The sequence below is a fragment of the Schistocerca americana genome, chromosome 1 (assembly GCF_021461395.2).
Source record: "Schistocerca americana isolate TAMUIC-IGC-003095 chromosome 1, iqSchAmer2.1, whole genome shotgun sequence".
In the NCBI taxonomy this organism is placed as follows: Eukaryota; Metazoa; Arthropoda; class Insecta; order Orthoptera; family Acrididae; genus Schistocerca; species Schistocerca americana.
This window is the reverse complement of record NC_060119.1, coordinates 1,072,561,349-1,072,576,058: the sequence shown is the minus strand read 5'-3', so window position 1 is coordinate 1,072,576,058 and position 14,710 is coordinate 1,072,561,349. Positions and strand designations below refer to the sequence as shown.

General features: G+C 39.8%; 1 protein-coding gene across 1 annotated transcript in view; it reads left to right on the top strand.

The window, feature by feature from the left end:
- LOC124596363 (protein D2-like) overlaps positions 1–14,710 on the top strand; it is a 72,267-nt gene that overhangs the window by 35,254 nt on the left and 22,303 nt on the right. The window contains exon 3 of the mRNA XM_047135474.1: positions 4,490–4,538. Within this exon, the coding sequence (XP_046991430.1) occupies positions 4,490–4,538 (49 nt within the window). The remainder of the gene's footprint in view (positions 1–4,489; positions 4,539–14,710) is intronic.

The window sequence follows — 14,710 nt, the reverse complement described above, 5'->3', positions numbered from 1 at the left end:
ACCATCAGCAATTATTTTTCTCCCTCTCCCTTCTGTATTTATCAGTATGCTTATTACAGAAATGTGAAGAACACGTTTATAAATAAGAAGTTCTGGATTAAAAATTACGTCATTATATTACAGTAGTTGCTTTTGTCTTAAATAAACTCGTTGGTAGGGAGCTAGGATCTGGGAGTAGTAACGTGCTGAGTGAAAATAAAATAATATTATAAGTAAATTAATTTTTTTATTTACCACTAGAGGGCGATTTTTAACTATAGAATCGAGTGATACTAGTTCACCACAGAGACTAAGTCTGCAAACAAATTGGTTCTGAGAAATATCCAAAATTTATCGAAATTAGCTGATACAGGAAATTATATACACGTCTGTGAAGCCGGCAGGATAGAGCATAGACAGTAGCATTAGTAAATACAAAAATGTGTTTTAAAAATTTCCGTACGCAGCTGATAAGGTAAGCAAAAAAATGTTATCCAACTAGCTTGGAAATTCAGGGAAAGCGGAAATTTAGTTAATGTACCGTTCTGTGAGCAGACTCTTGTACAAAAATAAAATCGACCCCAAACGGGATAAATTAGTATTAAATTTTTACATATCCAGCTGTGAAGCAGCCAAAATGAGTTGCTATTTGATGAGCATATAAAGTAATGTACATGTCCGTGAAGCAGGCTTTAACATCAACAAACTCAATAACATAAAAACCGTATTTAAAAAAAACTGAGGGACGAAATTGTAATTTACGTACAGAACTTCGAAGAACTAAAGAGAAACGCCTGTTTCACTAGTAGACATAATCATAGTAACAAGAGAATTTAAACTAATGTAAGCGTATTTGGGTGACCAAGAGATGAATACACTAAGCAGATTCAGAAGGATGTAGGTTGCAGTAAGTACTGGGAGATGAAGCAGCTTGCACAGGATAGGGTAGCATGGAGAGCTGCATCAAACCAGTCTCAGGACTGAAGACAACAACAACAACAAATGCATATGTGAAGCAGACTTTTGATTTTTGACTTTACACATATGCTTGTGAAGCAGCCCTTTGCAGTAATGTGCATAATCATATGAAGCGGAAAATTTAACATGTACACTTCTGTGATGCAGACTCAGGGTTTAACCAAGTACATTAACGAGCGACGAAATCACAGGCAAGCGAAGGGTCTGAAGGATAAAAATTAGAGAATTATGAAACGGTTCAATTTCGGCCGAAGCCCCAAACAGTTTCTTGACATATTCTAAGACGTATACACACAGTAAAAATTAAATCACACACCTACTGGATATATCAGAAACATGAGGATATACAACTGAGTACATTGGCCCGCTAGTAGATGTCAAAAGAAGATAAATATTAAGAGCCACTTAAATACAGGAGACAACACACACTTAAATTTTAATAATAATAGAACACATAAGCCTCCTTAAAGTGATAGCCTTTTGCCATTACATGAGTATTTGTCTCAGATTCTTATCGCCAGGCTGCTGATCCACACAAAGGCATCCGCCAGACACGGCCAGTAGAACGACCCGAACAGTTTAACGTCAAAATAACAAACAACACGGCCAGTAGAACGACCTGAATCAGCTTAACGTCCAAATAACAAACAACGTGGCCAACAGATTGACCCGAATCAGTTTAATGCCATTACAGCAAACATGTGAGAGGGATGACTTATCTGATGACATGATAGAAGAAGAAACAGAAGTCGAAAGAAGAGATAGGGGAGTCAGTATTTAAATCATATTTTAAAAGAGCTTTGGAAGCATTAAGATCGAATGACGCAGATGGTACTGGTGACATTCCATCAGAACGATTGGATGAAGTGACTACAAAACGACTATTCGTGTTGGTATGTAGAGTGTATGGGTCTGGCGGTGTACCACCTCACTTTCGGAAAATGTCATCCACACAATTCAGAAGACTGCAAGAGCCGACAAGTGCGACAATTATCTAACAATGAGCTTAACAGCTCAGGCATCCAAGTTGCTTACAAGAATAATCCACAGAAAAATGGGAAAGAAAACTGAGTATGTGGCAGCTGAAGATCTGTTTCGCTGTAGAAAAGGTAAAGGAACAAGAGAAGTACTTCTGACGTTGTGGCTGAAGAAATATAAAGACACTTTCACAGAATTTGTCGACCTGGAAAAAGCGTTCGACAATGTCAAATGGTTCAAGTTGTTTGAAATCCTGAAAAAAACAAGGGTGAAGTATAGGGAAAGATGAGTAAAGTACAATATGGACAAGGGCCAAGAGGGAACAATAAGAGTGGAAGACCAGGAAAGAAGTGCTTGGATTAAAAAGAGTGGCAGACACAGATGTAGTCTTACAGTTGAATCCATACATCGAGAAAGCATTGATGGAAATAAAAGGAAGTTACAAGAGTTGAACTACAATTCAAGGTGAACGGATGTCAATGATAAGATTCGCTGATGACATTGCTATCCTCAGTGAAAGTGAAGGAGAGTTACAGGATATGCTGAACAGCATGAACAGTCTAATGAGTACAGAATATGGATAGAGAGTAAATCAAAGAAAGACGAAAATAATGAGGAGAAGCAGAAATGAGAACAGTGAGGAACTTAACATCAGGATTGCTGATCACGAAGTCGATGAAGTTAAGTCATTCTGCTCCCTAGGCATCAAAATAACCCGTGATGGACGGAGCAAGGAGGACATAAAAAGAAGATTAGCACCGCCAAAACGGCATTCCTGGCCAAGATAAATCTGCTGCTAGCAAACATAGGCCTTAATTTGATGCGCAGCATTGGATGGTGGCGGAACATGGACCGTAGGAAAACCAGAACACAAGATAATCGAAGTAGTTGAGATGTGGTGCTACAGAAGGATGTTGAAAATTAGGTAGACTGACAAAGCAAGGAATGAGAAGGTTCTCCGGAGAATCGGCAAGGAAAGGAATACAGCGCAAACATTGACTAGAAGAAGAGACAGGATGCTGTTAATACATCACGGAATAGCTTTCGTGGTTCTAAAGGGAGCTCTAGATGGTAAAAATTGTATAGGAAAACAAATCAGAATACATCCAGCAAATAATTGAGACGTAAATTGCAGATGCTACTCTAAGATGAAGAGGTTGGCTAGCACAGGAGAAGAATTAGTGGCGGGCCGCATCAGATCAGTCAGAAGATTGATCATTACAAAAAGAAAAGTTGCTCACCGTCGTTCCTATATCAGGCTGATGAAGTAAATCATGTATATGGCCGCGTCCACCAGTCAAGCACTGGGAGTATCATGCCTAAGGTCCAACTCCAAAATAGGCTGGACTCTACACAGGTAGGATAGAGTTGCATCTATCCAGTCGGCGACAGCTCGGCCTTGGAAGTAAGCACCAGCTGTGGAGACATGATGAGCAACCACCACCGCTCTGAGGTACATAGCGGCATCCGACGTGAGGTTCCATGAAAACAGACAAACCCCAGAAGCCCTATACCGAGCTGCGCGTGCTTAAATCCCTTGCAGAGCCGCCTCCAGGCGCCACCACTCAGGACACAAAGAAAACTGTCGCTAAGCAACGCGAGGGAAAGAGTTGACTCAAGCAAGGAATCGATATACCCACACTTGCGGCTCAATCGATATTATTAAATAATTAGTGGAGGCCATGTAAGCAGTTTGTATTCTCTTGCTTTGCTCCTTACTCATTTACTAGTATATTCTTGCCATTCTGATTGTTTGTTTTGGAGAACTTCAACTTGTTTATAGCCTAACTTTTGTTGATTCAATAAACCACTAGAAGTAACAAAAAAATAGTGTAGGACAATATCTTTTTTGGGCCAAAGGCTTTAAATAAACATTTTAAAACACATATAGTATAATAGTATCATCATTCAGGTGTGAAAATGTTTGTGATCTTAACCTCAATGCCCATATCTAATGTCTTAAACCCACGAAGGACGTACGAGAAAACGTGTTTTAAGTGTTTGGTATGAACATTTCTACCATATCACAGCGTGATTTACACGTTGCCACTTGTTTCTATAAACGAACAGATATGTAACGTGAACAATGACGCCGCTATTTCCACAGTCAGCTTTTACTGTCCAGTTGATGGAAAGCTCGCTACAGAGGAAACAAAAGCTGCTTTCTTCCCAGCATCGAATGGGAATTGGTTTTAATATTACCGGCGTTCATCATGACCCATTTTGGCGAAAATAAACTATTTAAAGAAAGCAATTAGATAGGATATGAACCTCTCTTTTCGCAAACATAAAACCCTCGCCCCAGTACCACTGCTTATGTGTGGCAATGAGAATTATTTCAACTTTTTGGAGTGAAATATTTCTGGTTGATAGCGTACTAGGATTCCAGAAAATATACAGTTTCTTGCCAGCTCCTCCTGCACAAAAGTATTCTGTTATGTAAATAGAAAATTTGTCTATTCCTGATTATAAATAACTGTTTATAATAATTTTAAGTTAGAAACTGTAGTAATGTTGAGATGAAATTTTCACTGTAATAGTTTTCATTTTTCAGGGTGGCGATTTTGTTTCCGGAATATTCGACTCCGCCAACGTCATAGCAGGTAAGAAATGAATAATGAGTAAAACTGGAGTTTCAATTTGCTTATCTGATGCTAAGGAGGACGACAGTTAATCGCATAAAATTTTGGTCCTCAGTCCGTAAAATAGGCATTTTATTAACTGTGGCTTTTAATTACTTAGTAAATAATACCAGCACAAGAAAATAAAATTATTCCTCTTCTCATTAACTAAATAAATTAGAGAAACAATTAAGATTATGAAAAATAGCAAAGCCATTGGGGAAGATTTCGTAACAGCTGTACTGGTCACGAACGTAGACTTTAAAGGATCTTCAAAATGGTTCAAATGTCTCTGAGCACTATGGGACTTAACTTCTGAGGTCATCAGTCCCCCAGAACCACTAAAACCTAACTAACCTAAGAAAAGCACACACATCCATGCCCGAGGCAGGATTCGAACCTGCGACCGTAGCGGTCGCGCGTTTCCAGACTGCAGCGCCTAGAACCGCTCGGCCACTTTAAAGGATCTGCAAATGTGGGCAGTCGACTTAATACGTCCTCACGGTACGAAATGTGAGCAAAAAGATGTTAAGTACTACCGAGGAATATCTTTCTTACAAACTATTTAATGTACTTTCAATAGCTCTACTGAACAGAACTGAAAGAAAAAAACCTCTCGATCGACAACCAAAGAAATATCAAGGAAGGTTTTAAAAAAGGCAGATTCCGCTCAGAAGCGCTATTCAATTTGCATTTATAATCCGTCACAGACAACTTTAAGTCTAAAGGCGCAGCTATAACATTTGTGCACGTCAAGAGCACATTTGTCTCTGTTGACAGGGATACTCTGTGCAAAGTAATCCGTCAATTCTGTGTTAAAACTAAATTAGCAGATCCGTAATACTCTTACAGACACTCTCAAAACTAAAGTTTGTGTGTGTAATTTCTAAATATTCTTCCACTACGTATTAGAAAAAAGCAGAATTTGGAATGAAAAAGTAAAAGAATATCATTAAAACTGGGAAGAAAGAAACAGTGCCTTGAAGATATTGCACACGATTTTGCTGTAGTATCTGAAAATGCTTTGGATGCAGAATAACAATTTAATGTCTGGAAACAAACGGTCACTAGAGGAGGTTTGACAGTCCTTGCAGAGGAAACCAGTTCATCACCAGCGTAAAAAACGCATCAAAATATTTCTGGTCAGACATGAAGAGAAACACAAAATGAAAAGAGCATATAGAATAACAAAATATTTTACAATGAAGAGTGCATATTATGAGATGTAAAAATACGAGGGTTGATACTTAAATAGTGACAACTATTTACTCACAACCGAAACAAAGAGTTACATGTTTTCACCTGTTACTATCCTTCAAAGTAGTCACCAGCGTTTTGTAGAACCCGTTGCCAGTGATGTGGAAGACGTAGTATACCTTTAGCAGAGCCTGTTCTGTTGGTGGTGCGAGTGGAGCGGTCTACTGCCTGTCGAATCTCTGGAACAGTTCTGAAGCGAATGCCACGAAGTGGTTAGTTCATCTTCGGAATCAAATCAAAGTCACAAGGACTTAAGTTGCTGGATAGTACAGTACTTCCCAGTCCCATCGACCGAACAGAGCAGCCACAGCTTGCGCTGTATGCGCCCGCACATTGTCGTGCAAGATGATGGGTGGGTTGCGCAGGAAGTATCGCTGCTTCTTTCAAAAAACTGGTCGCAGGTGATGCTCTAGAACGAACAGCAATACGACTTAAGTCCTTGTGACTTTGATTTGATTCCGAAGATGAAGGAACCACTTCGTGGCAATTGCTTCAGAACTGTTCCAGAGATTCGACAGGCAGGTGACCATTCCATTCGCACCATCAATATAACAGGCTCTGCTAACTGTATACTACGCCTTCCACATAGCTGACAACGGGTTCTACTCAACACTGGTGACTACTTTGAATGACAGTAACAGGTGCAAACATGTAACTCTTTTGTATCGGTTGTGAATAAATAGTTGCTCCTATTTAAATTCCAACCCTCGTAATACACTAAAACACTGTAACACAACCAGAATGCCTTTATTTAAGTGAATACGTAGCACTGAACTGTTAATTAGACAAACCAGAAATATTTAAGAGAGATATCATGAAGAAAATTCTAACGACAATAATAAGCAACTAAGACTGGAAATTAGAAATCAGTGATGAAAAATATGAAGGCACAGAAAAAATACCAGAAACGTTAAGAAAAGGAAGACTGATATTTTTGGGTCATTTATTCTGGATGAATGAAAATAGACTGACAAAACACATCTTCGTGCATCTTTAAGAAACGAAATTTAAAATAAGTTGGATCCAAGACAAATGCACAACATGAAAGCTGAAGAAGCAGCAGAAAGAGATTTTTCAGGAAGATAAATGTCAAATTTAGAAGATTGTAAAGCAGAAGCAGTAAGAGAACAGGTGTGACGTAATCTGAAGAAAGTGGAAAGAGATATGATTAAAGGATGAAAAAAATACTGTATTTTATATCTACCTGTTAAGCAAACAACCATTTTTTTTATATAAACCCAAACATGCTTCAGCAGCTTTGTGCCCTCAGCAGTGGATTCTCTATATTCAGTTCCCTGTATCTTTTAAGTAAAATGGAAATGCCTTATGGCTAGGGCCTCTCGTCGGGTAGACCGTTCGCCGGGTGCAAGTCTTTAGAGTTGACGCTACTTCGGCGACTTGCGTGTCGATGGGGATGAAATGATGATAAGGACAACATAACACCCAGTCCCTGAGCGGAGAAAATCTCCGACCTAGCCGGGAATCGAACCCGGGCTATGACATTCCGTCGCGTTGACCACTGTGCTACCAGGGTCGGACTATGTTTTAAGTGACAATTATTCTAAAGTAATTAGGCCTAAAACAGTTTTTATCTGTTGTTCTTATTACCTAAATTTTTGTTATATTGCTGGGTTGTGTAAAACTCTGTAAATTTTTGTATATTGGTAGCTTCTCATCTGCATTTAAATGGTGACACTGTGGGTTTGGTTGGCGAGTTAACAAATTACAGTATCTATAAAAGTAATTTTGCTGTGTGAAAATATTACGCTACTATATCTTGCGACTTCTTACAGCTAATTTCAAAATATCCGTTCTCATCTGTTGTTAAGATGAACAGGGACACGCAATACATGAATCTGCGGAACTTCATTCGCAAGTAACTCTTTTTCAGTTCACAAAACACCGAGTTATGCTGCTTCTTTGTGCGCAGTCCCGGTTGATGTTGACTTGTTCTCATATCAGTTTTCACGCCAAATTTGAACTCTGTATACTTTCCTTCGCCCTCCGCCCCTCTCCCCCTCTCACTCTCTCTGTCTCTCTGTCTCTCTCTCTATCTCTCTCTCTCTCTCTCTCTCTTTCTCTCTCTCTCTCTCTCTCTCTCTCTCTCTCTCTCTCTCTGTGTGTGTGTGTGTGTGTGTGTGTGTGTGTGTGTATGTGAGAGAGATAGAGAGAGAGAGAGAGAGAGAGAGAGAGAGCGTGCGCATTTATGTGTGTTTGTCTGTTTGTGTCGTCTTTTGTTAGTTTACGGTATAAGCTGTAACTGGATTTTAGTAGTTTTAAATCTATTTCTATTTTAGTTGTGTAATGGCTACGGGCTATTAAGTGGTCAGTGAATCTGCTATGGAAACACTTACTTTTGAGAACTCATAGGTGCTCTGAATATCTTGTTTTAAAGTTGCTGCATGTTTTCCCTACGTATACTGACAATAATCTCAGGTAAATTAGCATACACCCGCTCTGTTGAATAGATCTGTAGGTGTTTCCTGTGTTCTGAGATGTCATGTGTTCTGTTGTTTTCTCTTACGCTACTTGAGATCTCTGTTTATTAAAATAATGCCTATTCTGTGAAATATTTTATTATTGTAGAAGAGTTATTGTCATTTTGCTTTTATGTGTGGGTGCTTCACTGTTGTATCTACATCTACATCTACATTTATACTCCGCAAGCCACCCAACGGTGTGTGGCGGAGGGCACTTTACGTGCCACAGTCATTACCTCACTTTCCTGTTCCAGTCGCGTATGGTTCGCGGGAAGAACGACTGCCGGAAAGCCTCCGTGCGCGCTCGAATCTCTCTAATTTTACATTCGTGATCTCCTCGGGAGGTATAAGTAGGGGGAAGCAATATATTTGATACCTCATCCAGAAACGCACCCTCTCGAAACCTGGACAGCAAGTTACACCGCGATGTAGGGCGCCTCTCTTGCAGAGTCTGCCACTTGAGTTTGATAAACATCTCCGTAACGCTATCACGCTTACCAAGTAACCCTGTGACGAAACGCGCCGCTCTTCTTTGGATCTTCTCTATCTCCTCGGTGAACCCGACCTGGTACGGATCACACACTGATGAGCAATACTCAAGTATAGGTCGAACGAGTGTTTTGTAAGCCACCTCCTTTGTTGATGGACTACATTTTCTAAGGACTCTCCCAATGAATTTCAACCGGGCACTCGCCTTACCAACAATTAACTTTATATGATCATTCCACTTCAAATCGTTCCGCACGCATACTCCCAGATATTTTACAGAAGTAACTGCTACCAGTGTTTGTTCCGTTATCATATAATCATACAATAAAGGATTCTTCTTTGTATGTATTCGCAATACATTACATTTGACAAGGGTCAGTTGCCACTCACTGCACCAAGTGCCTGTCCGCTGCAGATCTTCCTGTATTTCGCTGCAATTTTCTAATGCTGCAACTTCTCTGTATACTACAGCATCATCCGCGAAAACATATCTTGTGGGTAGCCATTGTCTCTCTATTGTGTTCCTCTGTGTTGTGTCGAAAGCTCATTTGTGTATGTTGCATGTTCATTTAATGTAGGTTTACATAGTTTTTAATTTCGTTTCTCTATCATATCTGTATCGTAACCATTTTCCACTACTATTTGTTTTATTGTATTTAACTTTTGTATGTAGTTATGTTTGTTTTTGTGTGTTCCGTTTAATTTGTGGAGTATGCTTTTGGAGCTTGTTTGTTTATGTTTCCATGGGTGATTTGATCGGCTGTGGATTGTTCTGATTGTGCTTGTAGATTTTGTGTATACTGCGAAATAATGTGTTTTGATTTTTCTTTATATCATGAGATCGGAAAAATTTAGTGCATTGTCTGTTCTGTTTTTAATGTGAGATGAATGTTTGTGTGTAAATTGCTTCGTTCACTATGTAAGTGTTTTATGTATGTAAGTGGTCAGCCAATCAGGTCTATTACGTCATCAACATAACAGTACCAGTATATAACTACGAATTATTTTGTTTTGCTTTATTATGGGGTTCGTGAAATGTTGGCTAAGAGGCCACTAATCGGTGATCCTATTGGCTGTTCTTGAGATTGGTGATAAAATTATTTATTGAACATCAACTGATTTTATGCTGTTATAGTTCTTAGTGATGTTGGTATTTCTTTAACGTGTGTGTGTGTGTGTGTGTGTGTGTGTGTGTGTGTGTGTGTGTGTGTGTGTGTGTATGTCTGGTGTATTGGTTTATTGTTTTAGTCCCTGTGTGATGATGTTGATTTTTTCGCCTGCTGGAATGCAAGTGTATATGAATGTGACATCAAACGATGTAAGGCTTGATGTATCTGGAAAGTCTATCCTCTTGAATCTATGTACTAATTCCTTTGATTCTTCTACGTTCCTACTGTTTTCAGAAATGCGTGTTTTCTTTAATAATGTGTGCGTGTTCTGGGCTAGGTGATACGACAGACCCTTTCTGAAGTTAATGACTGGTCTTCTGGGAATATTTTGTTTGTGCACATTCGGTAAGGAACTTAGAGTAGGTGCTTTTGGATTTTTGTGTGCCATTATTTTTATCTGGCTCTTTGTGAATGTATTGTTGATGTTTTTCAGTGTTGGCTAAAGGTTTCCCAGGTGCCATGTAGTTGGGTCACTGGTCATTTTGATGATATTGTTGTGTTTCAGAAATTCGAAGACACGAAGGTGCCGAACCATATTTCGATTTATAGAAGAAACACATTTGTTTGCAAAATAGGCGGATCTTAAATCCAGTACTTCCGTGTGCTGTCATGGTTATTTCAAAACCAAATAATACACTACAGAATACTGGATGAAAAGAGCAAATGATAAATGACGGAAACTGTCACGTAATCGCTAGTTTGCTAAAATGGAAGTTAATCATAAGTTCTTTTAATTCATCAGAGAGTGTCACAGAGGTATAGAAGCTTCCTAATTGAAAGGCGGTTAGGAAAAGACACCTGCTATCTCGAAAATATCTACTGGGAAATTAACTAACAAAATGTTTTCATTAAGAAATCGAGGTATATCCTTCACAGTCCTAAATACTGCTTCCATAGGAATAGTGGACATAATATTAAGTAACAGTAGCTTCCATAGAGGTATATAAGCTGTTTTGATTTCTATGCTACATTCGCAAATGAAGCGTCTCGAGAAATTTAAAGGTAAGTCGTTAACAGATGGTGCATTACTAATCTTGCACTATTACAGAAGTGAATCTGCGGAGTACAGAAATACTATAAATATCGCGGTAGAAAATTTGCGGGGGAGTTTTAAAAATATGCATCTGTGAAGTAGAGAAACGGAAACTCTGCGCCAAGAATAATAGACCACACCGATGCAGACACAAAAATGAGAGCCTTGCCAACAGCCAGGCAGTCAACAAACCAACGAACTGAAGAACCAAAGCCAAAAGAAGTAGAACGTTTCCAGTTTTTTAAGTAGTCATCTACGGTATGAAAGATTCGCTTACCAGGAATAAAGATTTACTGAAAGCAATACATTGTCTGATCGATACTGAAGAAACAACGCAGTACAATCAATGCAGATAGCACCGAACCAAGCTCAATGTAGAGTCGTAGACGGAAGCTCAGCTTTACAAAACATATCTGACATTTCACTGATAAATTTACCAACTCTATATAGTCGAAGGGCTTCAGAAATAAAACTAAAGTACTTTGTGTGATATGAACTTGAGGCTAATCAACTGAAGCATCAGATGGTAACATCACAGATGAGGTAAACTATCTGATCAAAAGTATTTGGACGTCTCTACGTAACACGGAATTGATCGCTGTATGTCACGAGAAGTGGAGCCGCGAATATAAAGGAAATCACGAAGGCAGACTTGAACCGTCATCCTACCGAATGCGAGTACAGTGTTTTAACTACTGCGCCAATCCACCGCCCGAATGAAACGAAGCGAGGTGAGCATTATGTTGTCAGTAAAGAAGCAGTCACAGCAGTGTGGGTCGATCGGGAGACCTCAGTGTCTTCCAACGTGGACTAGACGTTGGATGTCACCTGAATAACAATCCCATTAGGGATATTTTAACCCTTCTACAGCTGCCCACGTCAGGGAAGGGGAAACTACAGGTTAATGTGGAAACCCAACCACGTTTCATACCTGGCGAATCTTTACGTCCTTGAGAGGTGAAGGCTAGATGAAAGGGAGATAAAAAAAAATTCAGTGATCTTACCACGATTCAATCCCACGACCTTTCCGTTTGCAGGCATGCTCTTTGCCACTAGTCCATTATGCCGAACTCTGTCTCTAATGAAAGGTCATTGAAGGTCATTGATAAGGCTTTGCGTCAAGGTGTCTCAAAATTAACTATCTGATTTTTCATCAAGAAAGAAAAATGTGGCGTAAGTACGCCATTGTGAAATGATACAGAGCAGTACTCGGATATTCGTACAATTTGTGCGAAATGTGAAACGGTTACAGAAGCAAGTATAATTTATAGCGGAATTCGCTTCTGAAGCAACGTGGGTGGTTCGTATAACGTACTGCGTACTTGGATGAGGTGAGGCAATGTTGACAGTTTTGTTGACGAGAGACAAGCACAAAGGGTATTGATATTCCGTTGGCTGGAGAGCAGATGTCGAAAACAGTAGAGACAGCAACGTGGAAACTTTTAACCAGTCCAGATCAGACCAGTACTTCATTCAACAACAAGAGAACGTGAGAATTAGTCTTTGATAGTACAAATGCTGGTTCGACCTAGATCCAAGATTTTCAATCAATAGTTTTGATGACGCAATTAAATAGATTAGTTTTATGGTCATGTAATATTAATTAACCAGTCAGTAGAAACACCAAACCCCACAAGGTCAGCTGAAATACAAACGTTGCTATTTAATTTTTTATGGTTATTCAAGAATATTAAACGTTGTAACTACATAGTCATTCGTCATCTGATGATTAATCAGTCTAAGAAATGTCTCGTGCTCCAGTAATGCAAGAACTATTGAAAAGTTGAAAATTTATTTTGAGACGATGCATTGATAAAGACAGTGGTTTACTTCTCGTAGCGGGGTTCAATTCTCCATTCTTCCATCTTGGTCTAGGTTTGACGCAGTTTCGCTAAATTATTTCAGGCGAATGCCTGGAGGCTCATTTTGAAAAGGTTGCGGTAGATTCCTTCTATTATCTTTCGGGTTTATCCGGTGTTCAATCAGTAATGACCCTCACCACGAGGAAGCCTTAAGTTCTAACCTTCATTTCTCTTACCGTGTTTTCCTTTTGTGTGAAAACAGATTTGCGCCGTAACAAACTTACGCTTCTTTCTTTTTTAACATGGCCCCTTCTATCGTTCCTAAATTTCACACGTAATTCCCAGTCTTTTGCCGAACGCTAGTTGCACTACGTCCGCCCCGATAACTGAGTGGACACCACGGCGGTCTGTCACGCCAAGGGGCTCGTGTTCGATTCCCGGCTGGGTCGGGGAGATTTTCTCCGCTCAAGGACTGGTTGTTCTGTTGTCATCATTATCATTTAATCATCATCAGTGGAAGGCAAAGGAAAACCACCACTGGAATCACTTCCCTAGACGCTCATGCGGTGAACCTCTCTGACGAGGCTTCCCCTATGACAAGACCTGCCGTAAGGTGGAACACGAAGTTAGTTACACTAGTTGGAGGTCAGGAAATAAACTGACACATAAGCACAGGACTGCACAATTTGGAGAGAGTGCTTAGCCAAATATCGTGCCCCTTATTTTCATGCAAGTAAGTGTTACTCATAATACGAGGCATACGTGACAGTCAAGATTACGTAAGAAACAGATCAGTAATAGCAGAATACGTATACTGCTCAGTATACTATAATCGTTAATCGTAGAGGATCACAGTTTCAGAGGTCTCATAACTATATCACAAGAGTTAACAAATGGGTAAGGCATATCAATACAGCCATTTCTTGAAACTTCCTGTCAGTTTAAATTTGCGTGGCCGATCAGGACTCGAACCCGGAATCTTTGCCTTTCGCAGGCAAAATATCTGCCGTCTGAGCTATCCATGCGCGACACAGTCGACAAAGTGTTTGTCCGTGAAAGGCAAAGGTTCCGGATTGGAGTTCTGATCAACCACATCGTTTGAATTTGCCAGGAAGTTTCAAGTCAGGAAATATTTTGATTAAGAGTGAACGTTCTTGATGTCTGTAATAACACTGCTGTTGTACATTCACTTCTACAGAGCATCTGTGCCGTTAACAGTAACCTTTGCGATAAAAGACCTCATGTTGACTTCCTTTTACAAGGTTTCAACTGTTTTTGCAAGTATGTAAATACATCCTTTGGCAGTGTGGTTTACTCTTCTGTCTTTCTACTAACATCGAAAGCACTTACATCTGGCGAAATGTTCAGACACACGGCCTATCCTAAATCGACATAAAATGTTTTTCAGGTGACTTAAGCAGTAGAAGAAATTAGCTTCACTATATGTGTGCACAGTATTCAGAATGAGCTAAATTTATCACATCTTGCCGTACCTACTAGAAGAAAAAAGTTCTTTCAGAAAAATTGTTTCCTACGGGGTTTGGACAAAAATGTGGAAACACGAAGAAAAAAGAACAACACATTAGCATGCTAATACTATGTAGAAAACCTTTTAGCATTAAAAACAGCTTCCAGTCGTATCGGAACGGACAGATACAGGTCCTGTATGTTTTGTAAGGGAATCTTGTACCATTCTCCCAGCTAAAGAGTGGCAACTTCAGGTAATGATGATTGAGGCGGGCCGGCTGGAGTGGCCGTGCGGTTCTAGCCGCTTCAGTCTGGAACCGTGCGACCGCTACGGTCGCAGGCTCGAATCCTGCCTCGGGCATGGATGTTTGTGATGTCCTTAGGTTAGTTAGGTTTAAGTAGTTCTAAGTTCTAGGGGACTGATGACCTCAGCTGTTAAGTCCCATAGTGCTCAGTG